At 37.0% G+C, this 20,420-nt stretch overlaps 1 protein-coding gene across 1 annotated transcript in view; it reads left to right on the top strand.

Moving 5' to 3' along the window:
• LOC134533231 (putative helicase mov-10-B.2) overlaps positions 1-20,420 on the top strand; it is a 98,299-nt gene that overhangs the window by 54,080 nt on the left and 23,799 nt on the right. The window contains exons 13-17 of the mRNA XM_063370638.1: positions 217-353; positions 3,282-3,404; positions 4,174-4,415; positions 12,863-13,020; positions 14,117-14,247. Of these exons, the coding sequence (XP_063226708.1) occupies positions 217-353; positions 3,282-3,404; positions 4,174-4,415; positions 12,863-13,020; positions 14,117-14,247 (791 nt within the window). The remainder of the gene's footprint in view (positions 1-216; positions 354-3,281; positions 3,405-4,173; positions 4,416-12,862; positions 13,021-14,116; positions 14,248-20,420) is intronic.

Raw genomic sequence — 20,420 nt, 5'->3', positions numbered from 1 at the left:
TGGCGTCTGTAACTGAGCTTTGTGGTATTCTGTAATGTGGTCATTCAATTTTAATATTTATATACAATGTTATATTTCCAGTCATTATTTTTGAGAGATTTTTTTCTTTCAATCTAAAACTATGTTAGAGTTTCTGTACAATGCTAACATACATCCTCTTTGATAAATGTTTGTATCTGGTGTAGTAGTTCCTGAATTGTTTCTTTTTCCATGTAGGTCAAAAAACATCTGAAGTCATACATTTTGGTGTGTGCTCCATCAAATGCTGCATGTGACTACCTAACACAGAAGCTTATTTCAAATGGTTGCAAGAAGAATGAGCTACTTCGCCTACACTCATCATCACGAGAATGGTGTGTATACTTGTAATGATTCCATTAGTATGTGTGTGTGAATGGTGTAAATTGTGTAGACTAGATTAATTTAAACTCACAAACAGTTTGTGTCTTATGTGATTGTTTTTGTATGTATGTATGTATGTATGTATGCTCACCAGGCAAAAAAAAATTAGTCACCCTAGTGCGCACGCACAGATGGATCTGGCACAGTGAACTATGTGCTCAACTGCACGTGCACTGTCTACGTGAGTATAAGGAAGTAGTGATCAATGAGACATTGATGTTTCAAGCGGACAGTGTATGTCAACATGGGTAGATGTAAAGTTATGACAGAGTGACAAGAAGGGGTAATCATGTTTAGCCGTGCCCGTGGCCATACAGTGCGTGAAGTTGCTGGATTTGTTGCTGTTCTGCAGTGGGCTGTACAACGTTTTTACGAACAGTGGCGTCCTGCACGTGGCCACGAAACACGAAGTCGGAATTGTGATCGGAAAAAGATCTTGACTAAGAGGGATTGGAGACGCCTTTCACGGCTTGTGATCAAAATCGCTTCCAAACCCGACAGGAATTGCTGCAGTCAGTGAATGAAAATCCATTCCAACCTGTTAGCGAGGGAACATTGTGACAGGAACTGCGTGCAGTGAACATTTTGAGTTGGTTATCTCGCAAGAGGTCATTGTTCACACAGTCACTTACATCTATGCGTCTTTAATAGGCTAGAAATCATCAAATGTGGACAGTAGCTGACTGGCGAAACGTAATGTGGTCTGACGAAACACGTTTTGGCCTGTATTCCAATGACGCACGTCGTTGAGTGCACCGAAGCATTGAAGCATCCAGGATGTGTGCAAGGTCAGGTTCAAGCCAGAGGTGGGTCTGTGATCTTTTGGGGGATTTTTTTTGTATCATGGATTGGGCCCGTTCACAGAGGTGTTTACTAACATGAGCCACTATGTTTCTGGATGATCAGGTGTTGTCTTTCAGTAAACATCTGCATGATGAGTATGCTATTGATACCTCAATTTTTCAAGATGACAACAGCAAAGTTAATCTGGCTGGATGCATATGTGACTGGTTTAATGAACACTCCCCCACCCTATTACATCTGGATTGACCTGCAAAATCACCTGACTTGAACCCCATTGAAAATCTATGGGGTATTTTGGAACAGCGGGTAAAACGCCGACAGTATCCCCGCAATTTGCTGGAATTGCACGATAAAATCCTCAGGTAGTGGCTTAACCTGGGTGCGACATACCTGCACAACCTTGTCGACTCACTTCGTAAACGAATCCAGGCGGTTATCAAGCCCAGAGACAGAGTTTCACTATATTAAATGATGCTTGCAATGATTTCTCCTGGGGTGACTAATTTTTTGTCTGGTGATCTTATGTATGTATGTATTTATATTTTTTCAAACATATATCTTGAATTTACAACTAACTGAATGTTATGTATTTGTGGTTATTTCTTTATTATGTAATTTAATAAATACTATTCTTTTTTTTTATTTGTGATCGTAGTCTTTCTGTGAACATTAAGTGTTATGTTATGAGTTGCCAGGAAGTTCAAACATTTTAATTTTATGATAATGTACAAGTATTAAATGTTTCATCAAACATAGAGTCTTAAATGCACCTATGTATTTAGAATGAAAAGGACTGTAAGTTGGCCAATCAGAGATATGCTTGTAAAGCAGCAAGTAGGGGTCAGCAGTATTTGAAAAATATTCAATTTTTGAAATAATTTGATATTTGATTTGAAACTATAAAAAGGAACATGTGTGAAGCTAAGAAGGATTTTGTAAAGAATTAGGATTGGTTTTCTGCAACATAAGGATAATACATACATGATTTTTAACACGCTTTTTATAAGCAACAAATAATCTGTGATTATAATTAAAGCTTATTAAAAACACTCTATTTTTATATATATAATCAGTTGGATTAACAAAACATTTTTGAAACTAAAAAATTACTTGTTTAAAAAAAAACATTGCCAATTTTTTTCTTATATTTTACACTACTCTATTGGTTGCATTTTACTGATTTCTGCATCAGATTATTGTGGACTCCTGTCAAGTGTAACAAAATAAGACCATTAGATGTTTAAAAATTTTATTCCTATAATATTTTATACTCCTAATTTAATTCAAAATTTTATTAAAATAAAAAACAAACAGGATTTGCAGAATTCAAGCAGCAAGGGAGGACCTGGTACTATGTTGCCCAGCCACCCACCACCTTTCTCAGTCGTGTCGTGTGAGGAAGTCCAATTCATGCTTGGCCGACCGTGCAGAAGTATTATGAAGTTTTGGAGATGAAGCATGTTTATTACAAACAAAACAAGAATGTATGTCTAAGAGAATCTATTTCAGAATCTCTCTGACTGTCTCACCAAAATGATAGGAACTGGCAGTGCTTTTTCCTTTAAATTTGAGCATTAAAACTACCTGTAAGTATTAACTCATTCAGTAAAAAATAAATAAATAACTTTTCTTGTTCTCTTAAATGAGTAGCATTATATTGAGGACACTACCAACTTATCTGCATCCGACTCCAAGCAGCTCAGTTCTCTGTTGTGTGAACCACGTGTGTGTGTTTATGTATGCCTGGTTCAGACTTAAAATAACATTTCTTCTTTTCATAACAAACTTAAAAGAAAAAGAACATCATTATTTAAGGAATATCGGCACAAAAACCACAGCCACACACACACAGAGCTGTGTGAACACCAACTGGACCAAGGAAAGAAGTAAACGAAAGTAACCTCAATGCGCAGTTAAAACAAAATTTTATGCTGTGTAAGTCGAGACCCGAAAGTACCAAAAGAACCAGGAATTGATTTTAAATTCCTGGTTCTTTTACTATTTCAAAAGTACCGGTTACCAGTACTTTTTGGACCAGAATTTCCCAGTTCTGAACCCTAGTAACCTTTGTGTAGGTCAGGTGTGCCTCAGGACATTCATGACTACAGCAACTGGGATGGTGAAGCGTACTTCATGCCCGCGAAGGACTGGTTGTATTCTTACCGCATTATTGTCTGCACTCTCATCTCTGCAGGCAGGTGAGTTAGCTCGTGACATTTCACGAAACATATTTGTAACAGTTTTGTAACAGTCAGTAATCCAGCCAAACATAAATATATGTAATAATTTACTCATTAATTGTTGCTAAACAAGTGTCAGGTTAAATATGTGTATTATACAAGATGATTCATGATGAATTGGAATAATTGAAAGAGCTGATGACTGATGTTATTTGGAGGTATTAATGTTATATCAACATGAAGTAGTCTCAATAAAAATGTAGTTATAATGATGTGCAAAATTTCACCAGTGTGAAACACGCACTCTTGCTGCATTGACCGATGGTATTTACCTCTGAGTATACGCGAGTGTGTGACGCCACAGTTGGTGTTCCAAGAGGTTCGTCACGATTAAAATGTATTGCAAGCAATGTCCGCTTTCCACATGCTGTTGGTATAATGCATTGCCCCCAAAAGTGGTTTGGTTGAATATCTACTGTAAAGGCTGGTAGCCGTTAAAATAACATAATTTAGCTCCTTCATTTATTCCACTGTACCATAACATACCTTTGAGTTTTTTTTTATGAATGGTCTTAAAAATTCCACTTTAAATTTAGCCTTAAGCCCATCCAAAAAATTTCTTTTAATTTTCTGAATTTCTTTCGTAGTACAAAATCAATACATGGGACCGGAGCTTATGTTACTTGACATGTGCTCACTGCACTATTCATTTGCTTCCAAATACTATTTCCTGTACGTAGTGCTGTTGGCTGCGAGTGGGAGTCTAGTGTGTGGGTTGCTGCCGCAGGCTGGTGCCCCAGGCTCCCAGGAACACGCTGGACGAGGAGCTGTACCAGAAGACGTACCACTTCACGCACGTGTTCATAGACGAGTGCTGCCAGGCCCAGGAGCCAGAGTGTCTGGTGGCCATCGGGGGGATTCTGCAGCCGCCCGGCGACCAGTCCTGCCCCGGCGGCCAGCTCATCCTGGCCGGAGACCCCAAGCAGCTGGGCCCCATCTGCAGCACCAGCTACGTCCAGTACACCCTTGGTGAGCCACCCCTTCAGGGGCACACCTGGCTTTTTATCACGGGTATTTCAGTGAAGCGGTGGGTTTTATAAGTTGGTTTCCAATGTGGGTGTTCCGAGCTCCCTTTCATTCTTCCGTACACACAGGTAGGACCTAAGTTGTAAGCACGCTAAACAGTCTATAGAGAAATTGCACGTCAGTCTAGAAGTGACAACGTATTTTAGGAGGCAACAAGTAAATTTTACAACAGTAACACAAATATTTGATAACAATACACCATTGGGGAGATTTGACCAAACAATATCATCAGGAGCAGCCCAAATAGAGAAATGTTAGTAGAAAGAGTAGCAAACAAAATATGTAGCAATATCAAAAGAACAGGGATTTTGGTTGGGATGAACATTACCGCTTGGGTATGATGTAAAAGATAAAGAATAAATAATAAATGAAAAAGTGGGAAAGATGATGAAACCTATGTATGTTAGGTACATGGAGCGAAAGTTGATGGCAGAAATAAGGGAAAAGGAATGGAAGGTAATTGAACTTGACATCTTATAAAATGGAGGTAATCGGAGGCATATGTGAGTGCAATGAAATTATGAATTGGTGAGGGAAGAAACCTACTGTTGCACTGAGATGTCTGCCATGTTCCCTACTTGTGGAAATTTTTTGTTTGACCCTACTGGGATTTGAACCCAGTTATTTTTGGTGGGAGGTGAGTTATTGACCACTCGACCACTATTACCCCTCTAAACAAAAAAAAATCTTATGAGCTCTGTTTTCCTTTGAGTGTTTGCAATCAACCAATCATACATGTGTGCATGCACATGTGGAAATGCCGTATTCAAGGGCTTCCTGACACTGCCATGGCATTGCAAAACCCAATTTTTCAGAGTATTTTTATGACATGTTTTTCAGTATTGCAATATATGAGCTAATTTTATGTCGTTCAAAGTCATGTTGAATTGTGTGTACATATTTTGTTTGTAAATTTTTTATATTGTTTTAGAGGGATCTAAGCAATTTGTTTCTATAAAGCTGTTTAGGTCCTTTTTTTTTTACATGTTGTCTATCTAGTGACTGATTTATAGTGTACTTAAGACTGATTATGAATAGTTAGAGCCAAGATTTTATGGTGTTATGAAAAAGGACTTTTCGTCATTAAGAATTGTGGATTTCGTCTTTATCGTCATAAAAAATTAAAACACATGTAATAACATGTACACACCTAGCAGAACTGCCTTGATCAAATGCTTCAATAATTCGTGGTTAGAGACTTAAAAGTATGCACATTAAACAATACTATGTTGAGAGTACATAAAAAATTAACAACTAAAATATTCAGTATTCTTATGCAGGTAAGTACTGTTCCTGAGTTCAGGAGAGAGTCTAAATTAATTAAAATAGAAACTACAGTTAAACTTTTGTTCTATAAATGCAATATAATTAAGCTCAGGAAAAAGCCACCATTGTCAGTAGTTCAGCATTCTCTGGTTTTAGAGATCTTCTTCTGTCACTTACAACTACAGAATACTTAGAAAAAGATCTCTCTGAGTCCACATTCGTTGCAGGTATCCATATTAACTTTAAAGCAGCAGCTGCAAATTCAGGATAATCCGCTTTCATTTTACATAGTATGTCCACCATGTCTATGTAGTTCACATGCGGTTTCTTCTGCTCTTGGGAAACCAGGTTTTGGAGTGTTATGTAACCTGTCGCTACAGAGGTCTTCTGCACCTTGCAAAGGAAAGGTAGGTTCCCAATATGTTTCTGGAATTCTTTTTCCTCCACACGAATGTTTCCTACATTTTGAGGATTCATTAGAGCGCTGATTCCCAGAAATAGTTGACGAGATGGATCAGTGTTCACCAGATCAATCAGTTTCTTGAACTGCTCTTTAAGGGCTGCAGAGTTGACAGTTTTCATTTCAGCCAAAATGTCTTCAACATTTTCAGGAAATATTCCCTTAGCCAAGACATCAAGAGTAGTTTGAAGTTTACTCAATTTTGTGCACAACTGATGAGCAGTAGGATACTTTGTTCCTTCAAGAAAATTAATTAGCTCTACAAAGGTGTTACAGTTATGAGCCACAAATGTAAGAGTGGCCTCAAGACATTGTAACTCTTCCTTCTGGAGTCCCTTGATATATTTAACACCAGAGTTATCTTCGCTAAGCTGCTCAAAGAATTCCACAATGTCGTGCAGATGGAGTGCGAGGTATGATACAGATTCAAACCATGTGTTCCAACGTGTAACAACTGGCATGGGGAATAACTTGACCAGAGCCTTGTTTTCTCCATGTTTCTGGAGAAGAAATTGAAGGTATGCATGCCTCCTCTTTCTGGTGTTAAGAAAGGCCATCTTTACCTTACAAACGAAGAGGTTCAGTTCTTCCAAGTTGTTTTGCCAGATCTGCCCAACAATGTTTACTTTATGGGCCCAACATTGTATGTGGTACATGTGGTCACCAAATACACCTTCAAGGGTGCCAGCAGATTTTGTCATGTACCTGGCACTATCTGTAACATACGCAATTATGTTTTCTTCCTTGACTTCATATTTGGAGCATACATCAATCACTGCCCGAGAACAACAAACAGCATTTGCTGCATCAAGGACACAAGAAGCCCCTAAGATAACATCTTGTTCAGCACCTGGTTTCAGAATTTTAAACAAGATGTTGAAAACACAATTATTACTCTTGTCAGTGGTTTCATCTGCGAGTATGACCACATCTTGCCCCAAGAGCTGCTGCTGCTTGATTTCCACTTCTTTTTTCTCTCTAAGTAGAGGAATGTACTTTTTCCTCATCCAATCCGCTGTTGGAAGATCACCAGCACCACTTACATGCTTCTGCATCCATGCAGTCAGCTTGCTGTAGTCAAGTTTCTCAAGAGGAATACCTGCAGCTACAAAGGCTTCAACAGTTTCGAGAACAAAATCTTCCTTTTGTTTTTTTGCGCATATTTGCGCCACTCCTGCTTCTGGGATAGAAAGCTGTCGTTTCAAAGTGCATGGGGATCGTTTAGCTTTTACATGTTTGTCGCTAATTATGTGCTTGTTTACCGTGTCCTTACGTTCATGCTCCAAACGGCAATTACAATATTTACAGAAAAGTATTTTTCCGTCACTGACATATAATCCCTCATTCTTAAACTCGTCAGCACGTGATGCCGCAGTAGCTTTATTTTTCGGCATGATTAAGAAATTTAGCTTTCATTTATGCACGTCATTTGTAAACAAAGCCCGGAGGTACCAAAAACTAGTATTTACTGAAGTTGTAGCGAAAAAATAAACCGCGGGAAGCCTACTTTTTACAGGCGAGAGAACCATATACTCAACCCGAAGTAAAAGGTTAGGTTATGTTAGGTCAGTGAAATAAATGTTTTTATTTATTTTCCGGGAGGGTTGGGTAGGTAAGAGTTATTTAAAATATTTAATGACCGTAAAATAAATAAATCCTTGCAATATGGTGCTTTTTCATTAGCGATCGGAAAACTTCGATTATGTTACGATTTCGGCTCTCTCGCCTGTGAAGTGTGAAATGAAAATGAAGGCTTCACGGCGTTGCTTCACGGTAAACTGCTTATTCAACAAGCACACAAAATTGCGTTACAGTGAAATTTCATTAAATATCAAGTGATCATTAAATATCAATGTTCGCTTTTATTTTCATAGGTATTTATTTAATGAATGCAGTTTTTGTTCACGTGTATTTTTCAAAGGATACAGCAAACAAGGCGCTGAGATTTTTTACGTTGTTGTGTTTGTTAACTTGTTTACGATCGTCAGTTGTTATAATTGCGTGATCTCTAGTGGCTAGATGCGTTTAAAAACCCTAACCTAACTGCGATAACGATCTGTTTTTTGTTCGTGAAATCGTCAATTTTTGTGATATCTTGTAATTTTTTAAGATGAATAATTAACGCATTAAATAACCACCACACTGCAGTTGGATGACGACCATTTCTTCTACAAACAGACGGAATTTTTGTCAATCAACCAATAGTCAGTAGTTAACGATTTAAATCAATATTGAGGTGTTTATTTGTGGTTAAAAAACATTTCGCATTTTTCGCGGTTTGGGATGAATTTCGCGTGAAAATTCGCGATTTCGATTAAAACCATATAATCTTGGCTCTATGAATAGTGCATTGGTGTAGTTTACTCAACTGGAATCATTTGTAAGAGAGAGAGAATTTCATTAGATCCATGAATGTTCTGCAACCAGGGAATTGCATAATAGTACAGTAAAAGTCCGTTATAACGTAAATTTATAACGGCGCCAAAAGTTTATGTTATAGCGAATTTTCGTTCAATTTAAAAAAAATCTTATTTTTGTAGCATATTTAAAATATATTATTTTTTCGCTTGTTTTTACTATGGAAATTCACAACAAAAATAAAGGAAATATACATAAAACTTACTAAAATAACATTTTTAAGCTGTATCAGCACTTGCCGACTGTGAAATATGAGACCGCGTGGCCGTGATAAGGCCATCACGCACATCGTGGCTAAGCGCACAGCTGTTTGTTTACATGGAGACGGGCGGGCGGGGTCACGCAAGGTCATGCCGGCCGCTTCCTGTCGCTCTGACCGTAGCTGGTTTGCTGGAGACATGTGCGCTAAGCTGATGATATCGGGTGCATATTTGCGTAGTTTTGAATACTTACTAACAATATGTAAACTCAAAGATGTAGTGAAATTTATTTTAAAATTTGTCACATTATTACTCACGTTGACACCTATGAAAAATGTCAAACACAAAAAAAAACTTTAAAAAATCTCTAATTACGTTGGACAACCATACAAATTATAAAAAATAATTTTTCCGACAATTGGTCAGTAACACAAAAATAATCACTCGTACAGACCCTTGGAAAATAACACAAAATTAAAAATCATATTTCGTTTGCCTTAATTTCACTAGACTTTCGGACAAAATAAATGACTGGACCTCTTGGAAGTTCATCAAATCTTTCATCGAAGCATTTGTATGCTGATAAAAACGACTGATTGTATCAAGCGCCTCCATCATTGATGTTTTCGACGGAACAGATACGTCACTTGGTTCGTCGTCATTATTGTCATCGTCTTCAGACGCCGCTTCGTTTTGATTAGAAGAGACGAGTAATGCTCTCAGCGGGGCCCTGTCGCAGTGGGTTAACAACACTTGCTTTCGTCGCCGCGAGGCAAGCTATGCTCGCTGTGGGGCCCCACCTTGTGCAGTGTTGCCAAGACGGCCACATCATGCGCGTTGTTTCATTTGCCGGACGCGTGGAATTGTGCGAAGCTGTTTCTCATTTATTAAGGAAATTGTAGATGTTTTCTCATTGTTTTAGCTTTTAGAGCAAAATTACAGGTGTGTAATCTATCGCTATAGCGAAAATGAGCCCACGCTGCATTCGTTATTTCCGTAATTTTTATCCTACGCAGCATATGCAAAACTGATGGTGTCGATGGTAATTATCGTTATAGCAGACTTTATGTTATAGACAGTATTCGCTACAATGGACTTTCACTGTAGTTGTGAGGAAAATCTTTATAACCAATAAGAAAGTACCGTATTGGTCCAAATATAGGCCAACCTTTTTTGCCAGTTTTGTCAACCTTGAAATCTAGAGTCTGCCTATAATGGGGCACTAGCCAAAATAGTATAATTAAACACATACATTTCAAGAAGAATCACTTATGGCATAAAAATGTTATCAGATATACAATTCATTGACCTAAAATTACGCCGTACTTACGTGGAATTAGTAATTTTTCCAACTTAGAAATTTAGTAAACACATTAACCCCAATAACGTACATATTTTAAGTTAAGTACACAGATGTGGTTACTTGTAGCACATAGCTTTGAAAAGCTCGGTCTGGTAATTTTTTGAACTGTATTCAACAGGCTGCGGTAATTTTATTTGCTTGTAAAATGTGGTATTTACAGTAAACAATTAGTAAAAACAGCAATTTTTCCGTAAGGTTATTTACCGTAGTATGCTTTATTTACTCTTCTACCACAGGAAAAACAAAATGGCACCAGTGTTGGCAACTTGTAGTTGCGACACAAATAAACAAGTACCGGTACATATATAACAGTAACAAGAACAATAAAACCTATTTGCAATATTGGCTGTTTTATGGTTGATTCATACACGTTTTACATGAAACTATTTTGGGTTTTTTACGTCAAAATTAAACTTACCGGTAAATGTTTTTACGTCACAATTTCTATTAACTTAGATAATGTAGCCATTGCTGTATAAAATGTTGGCACCACTACAAAAGAATGTGAAGATAAACTGAAAAACAGCTTATAAATATTTATATAATTTCGTAAGTAAGAATAACACATTTTGTCAGTTCAATAAATATTAACTTAGTTGAAGTGTTACTGTGGTAATATGCTGCTGATAATCATTTTAGTTAGTTAAAATTTATTTTTTTCTGATTTTGAGTGTGCTGTAGAAGGGGTCGGCCTATTTTCGAGGTCGGCCTATTTTCGGACCAATACGGTAGCTTTTTCAGGGAAGTCCCTATTTTGTACTGTTTTGTGTGTTTTTTGTATTATCTTTTTTATGGCTATTCATCGCTCGAAAGTTGCCATGTGAGGTATCGCTGGTTAGTGGAGATGAGTCACCATTAATTGTTACTTTTGTGTAATTGTGGACAGCGTGACAAATTTTTGGTTAAGTGAAATAAACCTATAACATTCAGATATAAACTATTTTATTTTAAACGACACTCCAAATTCATTAATAGTCCTAACAACGTTAATCTTTGTGAACAGTCTCGAGTTTACTAACTGCAGAACATCATAATTTCCAAGTGCTTTATGTATGTGCAATTCAGACCATAGCTACCCAGAGAGTTCTGGATTGTACAGTATCATGCAGAAGGACCTTACAAGATGTGTCTCTTCATAACACATCATGTAACTTCCTTAAGGTTTTAACTTGTAAAAAGGTCATTGTGAGACATTAAACTAAATGGGCTAGCCATAAAATGAGCTAACCATATTGAACCAACAAAATGGTGAGGTAGTCTGTACTGTGTACTTTGGCTTAAATATCCTCGTTTTCATCTGCAGTGTCAAAACCCCAGACCAGGCAATGGTGAGGATACAAAGCGTGTCACGAGTAACAAGAGAAGAAAAATATGGTGCAGTGGCAATTTCATATAATCACAGCCAGATGTCACCAACTCATTGTGCGTCAGTTTATCAATACTGCCGTAACAATTTTACAATTGTGCAGACACAGTGTAGAATCTGACATTTAATGCAAAAAGATAACTGTAGTATGAAAGTACCATATTTACTTGCAAAAGGGTCACCTCAGTGGAGTGTTTGGATTTATAATTTTGGGCATAAAAAATTTAACATTTGCACTGTAAGTGTCGCCTCAGAATATGAGTAGCACCATCTTTATGGTCCATGTTAATTTTTTACTAAGCTTATTGCCGCATAAGATTGGCGCTGATGTTGACTCTTGCTTTTTATTCTCTACCCTCTACATCCTTTATGTTCCATCCTTCCCCCCCCCCCCCCCTTTTTTTTTTGCTCTTCACTAGCAAAAAAAAAAATATGAAGGAAAAGAATACAATTTTTAATGCTGTGTTTTCCTTCTTGTCTATTTTATATTATTTGTACCCATCCCCTTCCTCAATAGCAGGCTACTATTAGTTCCTTCAATAAAAACAAGCATGCCCTTTGACAGCAGTTTTGTCATGGAATATTTAAATTTATAGCTTAAAGCGTGAGAAGTCACAATGTTTGGACGCAGTTGCATCATGAAAACCTGTCGAGATAGACACGTGATGATTGTGTACAGTGCCAGTTCACACACATTTAGTAGGATGAGTGAGTGAGGGAGGGAGGGAGGGAACGAGGGAGAACCTAAACACTGCTGCATGGCCACACACATGCACCTCTCCCTCCCCCCTCCCCTCTTTCACACACTCTGGTTGGTTTATTTGTAGAATGTCTCCTCTTACCGAATACCAACACGACGGCAGACAACCACGTACCTGACCGATAGTAGCCGGGTAATTCAATAGCACAGTTTGATGCTTTACGTGCACTATTGAGATATTTTAATCAAACAATTTATTCTTTCCCATAACATATTTATTAAAAACCAACACCGGCTAGTTATTTAAGCACATATTCAACCACCCAGTTCAATGTCAATTTTTTTTTAACCAAAATGAAAAATTTGCAAAAAAAATTATGAACCAGACACGGTTAAATACGGTAAAATAATGTACTATTGCACGTGTTTTTTTTTGTTTTTTTTTTATGTTTGTAAATAATGTTACTTTAAATATTTATAGTTTTGTGTTTATGATTGTATGTCAGTTACTTTAGAAACTTCATAAAAACTATAATAATAGTTTTAAAATAATTGTAGGAAGTTTTTAGTGTATTAGTGATATTTAGCTTTTGTTAGAACTTTTATGTTTTTACTAGGTACTTCCCTCATGGAGCGGTTGATGAAATTTGATCTCTATGCATCAAGAAACGGACAATATGACAGCCTTTATATTACCATGTTGAGGCTTAACTTTCGTTCGCACCCAGATATTCTGGAGCTGCCAAACGAATTATTCTATGAAAATGGCCTCATTGTAAGTATTCTTCCTGTGTTTGATGGCATAAATTAAATTAGAATAATGCTTACCCCCTCCACCCAGCCCATGCTTCATATGATGACATTAAGGTCTGCGTGGACTTTTTGCTTATGCGTGGGCTGTCAGATACTTTCAGAACCAAGTAGCTATAAATTTTAGTCAAAATCCGGTTGTAACATTAATTAATGTGTTAATGTGTAATTCATACATTCATATTCATTGTCTTAATAATGTGGGGCTTATGTTTTATGTATAATATAAGCTGAAACATTTCAGAGCTGGTGTATGTAAGGCTGTAAGATTTGGAAAGTGAACATGAAATATTGTGCTAACATTTCTATAAAAACTTATTCTGCAATAAGCCATTTAAAATGGACTTCACTTTAATTTCAAAACATGCGCAGCAATAGTGTTTAGGTTTGTTTTGGTGATAAGGGAAGGGTTTTAAAAGACTTTTAATGTGTCATTTTTCTCTTAAGGTATCTGCTTGTTGAATTTATTCAGTTTTGTGCTTGAGAAGGTTGGGCTTTAAGTAAAAATGGTTATTTTTTGGTTTGGATGTCTTAAATAAGTCAAAATCTGTTTGTATGGAATTTAAATGTCTTGCGGCAGGTATTTGAAAATATGAGTATACTTGGGTATGAGGTACAGTAGAATCTCGCTAATCCGAACTAATTGGGACCGAACCCTGTTCGGATTAGCGAAAATTCGGATTAGCCGGAATTTTGTCATATAATGCCATATATTGTCTTTTTGAGGCGTATTTAGTGTCTGATGTATCAAATATGTAAGGAAAGTCAGATGAAAAATACACCTTTATTATTTAGCGTACATATTTAGTGTCATATAATATTTTTAATTACTCACATAGATAGATTGATAGATAAATTATAAGTTTCTTATGTACATATTAATAAACGTACAACATTACTTGAAAAAAACTTGTTTTTCTTTACTTTTCTTAGTTCTTAAATTATATATAAAAAAATTCCTAGCCTGTTCGGATTAGCGGGACTCTACTGTACCTTGTAAGGAGACTCCGCTGTGTCGGCACGCTAACGAGAGAGTGTTGCTAGTGATGTGTTGTTCGCAGTCGAGGTGCGGTCCGGACGTGCTGGAAGACCCGCTGGTGAGGACCTTCCTGCTCAGCCCCAAGAAGCAGGGCTCGGCCATCATCTTCCATGGCGTGCTGGGGCAGGAGCAGAGGGAGGGTCGCTCTCCCAGGTCCGCAACTCGTGCTCTGCCTGTCCCCACTTGAAGCATACAATAGTGTCCCACTGTTCGGTCAACGTCAATAGTTTTTCCTTAAGTTTCCCTCGCCTGGCTGTGCATGCTTGCCTAATAATCAGTTAGTTCTCTATATTTCTCGTTACGTTCGTGTAGGAAGCAAAGGGCTACTGCTATTGCTCTCTAGTCCAGCTTGTAGGAGGGTCTTGGGCTTTCTGTGAACTTTTCTGAAAATTTTATCACTTGAGAGTACAGTAAGTCCTCGGTTTACGTCGGGGTTACGTTCCTGAAAACCGCGACGTAAATAGAAACGACGCAAAATGAGCCATTTTTCATGCCACCGGCCGACCACGGCCCAAGGTCGGCCGGAAGCGCTGGCATACATACGTGACAACTGGCAATTTTATCAGCAAATTACAACCGACAGCGTGGGAAACAAGTCCAACTAGTACTTCTCAGCTTTATAGAATGGTTATTTAACCAGCTGCTTTATTACCTTTATTGATTGAAATATAAAAACAGATATATAGTCGTTTGGAAGACATCTTATGAAGAAAAAATCATAAATTGCAGTGAGCTGATACTGTAGGCCTACTACAAACGCATTTAATCACGATAAAGTTAACAACGGCACGTTTAAAACTCCGGCCAACTCAATGATATCATAGCGACTGAAGTGTAGAGCTGTAGCAAACCGTATGTATTCGTTACTGAGTAACGGGTGCGGCATCTAGTAACGAGTAACGAAACGTTACACACGAATGCATTTCGTTACTCACATTTTTCGTATGTTTTACGCATGCGCGCGCTTATTCGTTACAAAGAACGATGTTTGTTTATTAAGGAAAGTATAATTTGGAAATTCGTCGTCCAAGTTTTTTACTGTTTATTAAAGGTATTGTGTGTGTAGACAAAGTTTGAGATTGGAACAGAAACAACGTAAGAAAGTATTTTTTACAAATTATAAATATGTATGTTTTTGTTTTTTATTATCGCGTATTTTCACGTTTTTTGTTCTTATCTTAAAAGAGATATTATAATAAAGCTGCTCTAATGAGATTTTATTGTTTCTTGGTTAACAAAAGCTGTTAATTATCAAATACTTTTAATTGTTTATATTCGATTTATTATTATTTACGCGACGTCATACTGTACGCGTACGAAATACGACTCGATTCGTTGCTGTTACATAACACAGCATGTTATGCGGTATCAGAAGTAACTAGTAACGATACGAAAGCAACGAGTACTAATTGTTATAGTAACGAATACATACGGGTACACTTATTTTAGTTACTTTTACACCTCTACTGAAGTGCCAAGGAGTTGGACGAAAAGAGGTAGGAGAAAATGCTGTGTCGTTGCGGGAAGTAGATAACACTTCTACGTGCGAGATACGTGGGTGGCCGAGCGGGCGGGCTGGTAGTATTGCATCACAGCGCGGAGAGCAGGGGAGAGCAGGAAGCGTCCCTCATGATGTATGATAAGATAAGGCGGTGAACGTGTAGCTTACGCTACATAGCTTACGCTACATAGCTTAAATTAACTACCGAAGGAAACAAAGAATTATAAACGAATTATATACGGTGTTTTGGTTAAAATAAAGATTTACGGTCATTGTAAATGTCGTTATTGTGAATCGGCGACAACTTAAATTGAAACATGAGTACTCAAACATTAGCGACGTTAATCCGAAACGACGTAAATCGGTACGACGTAAATAGAGGACTTACTGTACTTCACTCAGTATTACTTAAAAAGCGTATAAGTTTTGGTGTGTGTGATAAATATTTAGGTTGGCTGTCAAATTATCTTAAAGTTTAAAGACATGCTTTTTGTGTTTCACTTAATAACCTAAACCCTTCTTTTCACCCAACTCACTCTGGTGTCCCTCAAGGAGGTTCATCATTATTATTTAACATCTTTATTGATGAGATAACTCAGGTTTTAAATTACTCTGGTCTGTTATTTGCTGATGATCTTAAAATACATTGAAAGTTTACTTTTGAAAATTATTGTTAGCTACTTCAGCATTTATAAAATTTATTATTTGTTAGGGTTGTGCGATTCCATGATTTTCAGTTCGATTCGATTCCGATTCGATTCTCACCACAAGAGTTGAAATTCGATTCCGATTTCGATTCTTTGGGTAACTTTATCTACATAGTCATTAGTCTGGTAGGAATAACTAAAAAAATTGCATTTATTTTGAACCATATGTATTTAACTTAAATGAATAAGAAAGACAATTCTGGCATAGTACCTATGTAACTAATAATTTCATTTTAACACTGTTGGGGACCTGAGACCTGCCTTATGTTATAACAGGTACATAACTGGATGATAATATTTACACTATACAACACGATGCAGCATTAAATAATAGCTAACTAATAAACACTTTTCATTTGATAACTGGGTCCCGATTAGAAATGCTTTGAACACTACATTATTTCACGATTAGGCCTACAGGTTCTGATGTAAGAAGGTTAACTGTTCTACACTTTCAGGGGACAGATTCTCTCTCCGTGCTGTTACGATATTTCCTGCCGAGGAAAACAGGCGTTCACTTGGAACAGATGTTGCAGGAATACACAATAGTGTTCTTGCAGCATCAGAAACATCTGTGGCGAACTTGGTTTTCTTGCCACCACTGATATGGATTCGTAGTACGTTTCTGAATGGGTTCATTTAAGTACAAAAGGATGTCTTTTTCCACCATATCTATCCGAGTATTTGAACATGATGCATCCAACTTTGCAGACTGTTCTTCAAAGCAACTCCAAACACTTAAATTAGACCCTGAGGTTTCAGCTTGGCTTTCAACTCTTTGTGCTTTAGAATGGCTGCTATCAGCACAGTCTTTGGAAATTAATGTTTTTAAAATACTTACACCTTTCTTTTTCTCATGATCCTTCAAAAGTACTGATTTAAATCTAGGATCAACAAGCATTGCAGCAACATATTCATCTTTTGATTTGTAATCAGGAAATCTTGAGAATACAGCCTTCAACAAATTTCGTCCGAAAATTATGCCTTCGCCTGGTTCTGCTTTGCACACAAATATATCTAACATGTTTTTTATCCCATCAATAACTGGTATAACTAGAGAAATTGTGGGGTAGTCTTGTCTACTAAATTCTTTAGTTGCTTCATTTATTGGCTCTAAAATTCTGACTGCCCCTTCTGCGAGTTTCCATTCATTCGCAGTTAAATTGTCAACGCCATCAGAAGAAGCTAATTCTGCAGCAATAGGCTCTTTTTGTTCAACAAGTCGTTTCAACATAGCAAACTCACTGTTCCATCGGGTGTCTACATCCTGGATCAATTCATGTTCTGGTTTTCCCATCTGCTTTTGTAATTCATGAAGACGCTGACGAGCTTGGGAGCTACGTTTGTAGTGCCCCACTATAGCACGACTTTTTTTGCACAGCGCCTCAATCCCAGGAGTTTCCTTTTTGGCATCATTTATGGCTAGCTGCAAAGTGTGCCCTAAACAGCTAAATGAATGCCAACTGGTTTTAGCAGCTGCAGATTTCATGTTTCTAGCAGAATCTGAAACTATGTAAATAGGTATAGTGTTTGGAATTTCCCACTTTGCATTTAGTCTAAGCAGAGTATTGGCAATTGCTTCCCCACTATGTTCTCCGGTGAAAAGAACATTCCCCAGCATGTGATGAACAGGAATGAAATCTGTGTCCACATAATGACATGTTAATGATAAATAGCTGTCATTACTGCGTGACGTCCACATATCTGTTGTAAATGCCACCGAATTGACGCCTGCTTTGAAGTCATTATTGATTTTCGTGTGAATTTTTTCTACCACACCATTGTACAGCTCTGGCACTACACGCCTAGTGAATGTTGTTCGGTCTGGTACGGAGTACTTGGGTTCAACTAGCGCCATCAAGTCTTTGAAGCCTTTATCTTGAACCATACTGTATGGCTGTAGATCCACAGCAATCATTTTGCCAATGGCATTGGTTATGGCAATAGCTTTTGGATGGTCTCTACCATACTTTTCTTGGCTACTAAACGAAGCTGACAGAGTGAGTTGTTCTTTGTTACATGATGTGGAAGGTGCATGAGTTAATTCTTTCTGTAGTTGTAAGTACTCTGCATATACACTCTTGTGTAATGTTAAGTGCTTCGCCATGCTAGAAGTGCTACCATGTACCTGTTTGAGTTTAGTTCCACAAGTTTTACATTTGGAATGGCTTTCTGATATTTTGTCATAAAATTTCCAAAGATGACTGCGGCCTTTAAACTTGCCACAATTTTCATCCATTACATATTTAATTACTTCACCACTGTTTAAAGATGTCAAATGTTACCAACGGTAAAGTCAGCTGCCTCACTAGAGTCACCGAGATAGTGTGATGCGTGCTGCGCACAGAAGTATAATTTATTACTTAACCTACATTTGCACATATGACGTACGCAGCATGGCCTAGCCAGTAGGTTTATTTAAATTAAAACCAATAAGTAACATATATTTCTTCGTTTTTTTCAACAAGATCTGTTCCCCTAAAAACTGAAAAAATACGTAAATAATATTAATTTATTAACTTCACGAAGTTAAAACACACAATGATGATCAGCTTTAATTAAGTTTTGTAAAAGGCAAAAGCATAAACAGTACCTACTTCGATACTGACATAATGTTACGATTCAGTGTTTCGATTCCTTTGTGTCGGCACGCGCGATCTGTGATAAATGGTGACATAACTGTCTACGCGTATGGCACCGCTAAAATATTTTCATGTCGTGAATGTTGGTTATTCTGTTAACAGAAGACTATCACAGAATGGCGATCTTTGTAAATGTATGGTTCAACAAGGAAATATTTTAACTGTTAACAGAAAATTGTGCGTTGATGGTTGTAAAATTCATTTTTAATACGTGTTATCTATTTTTCAAAACAAATAAACCAACAAATTTTTTCCCGTGCAACGTGAGAAATGGTCATGAGTAATATGCCGTAAGTAGGCAGAAATAAAAATGTTTGAGCAGATTGTTAAACTATTTCATAAACAAGCAGTTTTCGTAAGGTATTTATCTTTGCAAGCCTAAACAGGTAGGTAGTGGTTTTGAACGTGTAAATATATCATACACGATCTTTGAAAAAAATTTAATGTTCGGCCTAACCTATATTTCATAATAACGTTATGAAATTTGCTTGAGTGAATGTGCGCGGCATTTTTACGATTTACATTAATGATAATTGACGAATAAATTTATGTCTAGCAATCAGTTAAACGGTAACCGTCATTTCTTCGAATTTTTTTACTTTTGAAATATTTGCCCAAATTTTTCGATTCCAAATTTTAGTTTCGCTTCCGGGTTCAAATAGTTGAGGAATCGAATCAAAGTTGAATTTATCGGGTACCCGCACATCCCTATTATTTGTGTATCTCTAATTTGGTCACTCTTAATAAAGATAAAACAATAGTTGTATCCAATACAAGGAAACTTTTTCCTGTTAGGTACGATTATATGCTTGGTAATATGATTATAGAAAAAAATTTATTTTAAAGACTTAGGCATTACTTTACATTATATTTGCATCAACATATTAACACTTTGGTGTTTAGCTCATACAGAACCAGCTTTGATTAAATTCATTACACCAATCTCTCACTTAGCACGTCTTCAAATTGCACGAATTAATTTAGCGCAATGTTAATTTCACTGCTCCAGTCCTGAATAGCACGTCTGTAAATTTCAGTTAGTACGAAATCGCCATTGGCAAAAAAAAGTCATTCATGATGCCAAGAAGTCTATTATCTTTCCCTTTTGGTTGAAAAAATCAAAGGTTGCTTCACAGTATAAAAAAAACCTTTACACCTTTTACTCACCTTTTACTCAAGCTTGGAAAACACTGCACAGCTGGCTGGTGGTCCTTCGCAGCATTCCCCTTGTCAAGAATGGTGTGTAGTTTCGGCCCATCTCTTTAAAATTAACATTTTAATAAAAATTCCTTTAATTTTTCTTATGAGATCTGTGTCAAATAGACTTTTGCTCTTTAAATAATCCATTTGCGCCACGTATTGTGCCGTGTTAATGCTCTTTTGGTGATTGTAGGTGGTCCAGTATGCTGCTATCATTATAAATTTATATTTAATTTTGTAACCTTGTTATTTCTTGCCCAAAATGAATTAATGTGT

The sequence above is a fragment of the Bacillus rossius genome, chromosome 6, assembly GCF_032445375.1.
Source record: "Bacillus rossius redtenbacheri isolate Brsri chromosome 6, Brsri_v3, whole genome shotgun sequence".
NCBI classification, from domain to species: domain Eukaryota; kingdom Metazoa; phylum Arthropoda; class Insecta; order Phasmatodea; family Bacillidae; genus Bacillus; species Bacillus rossius.
Note: the sequence above shows the minus strand (reverse complement) of the source record. Positions and strands in the feature narration are given on the sequence as shown.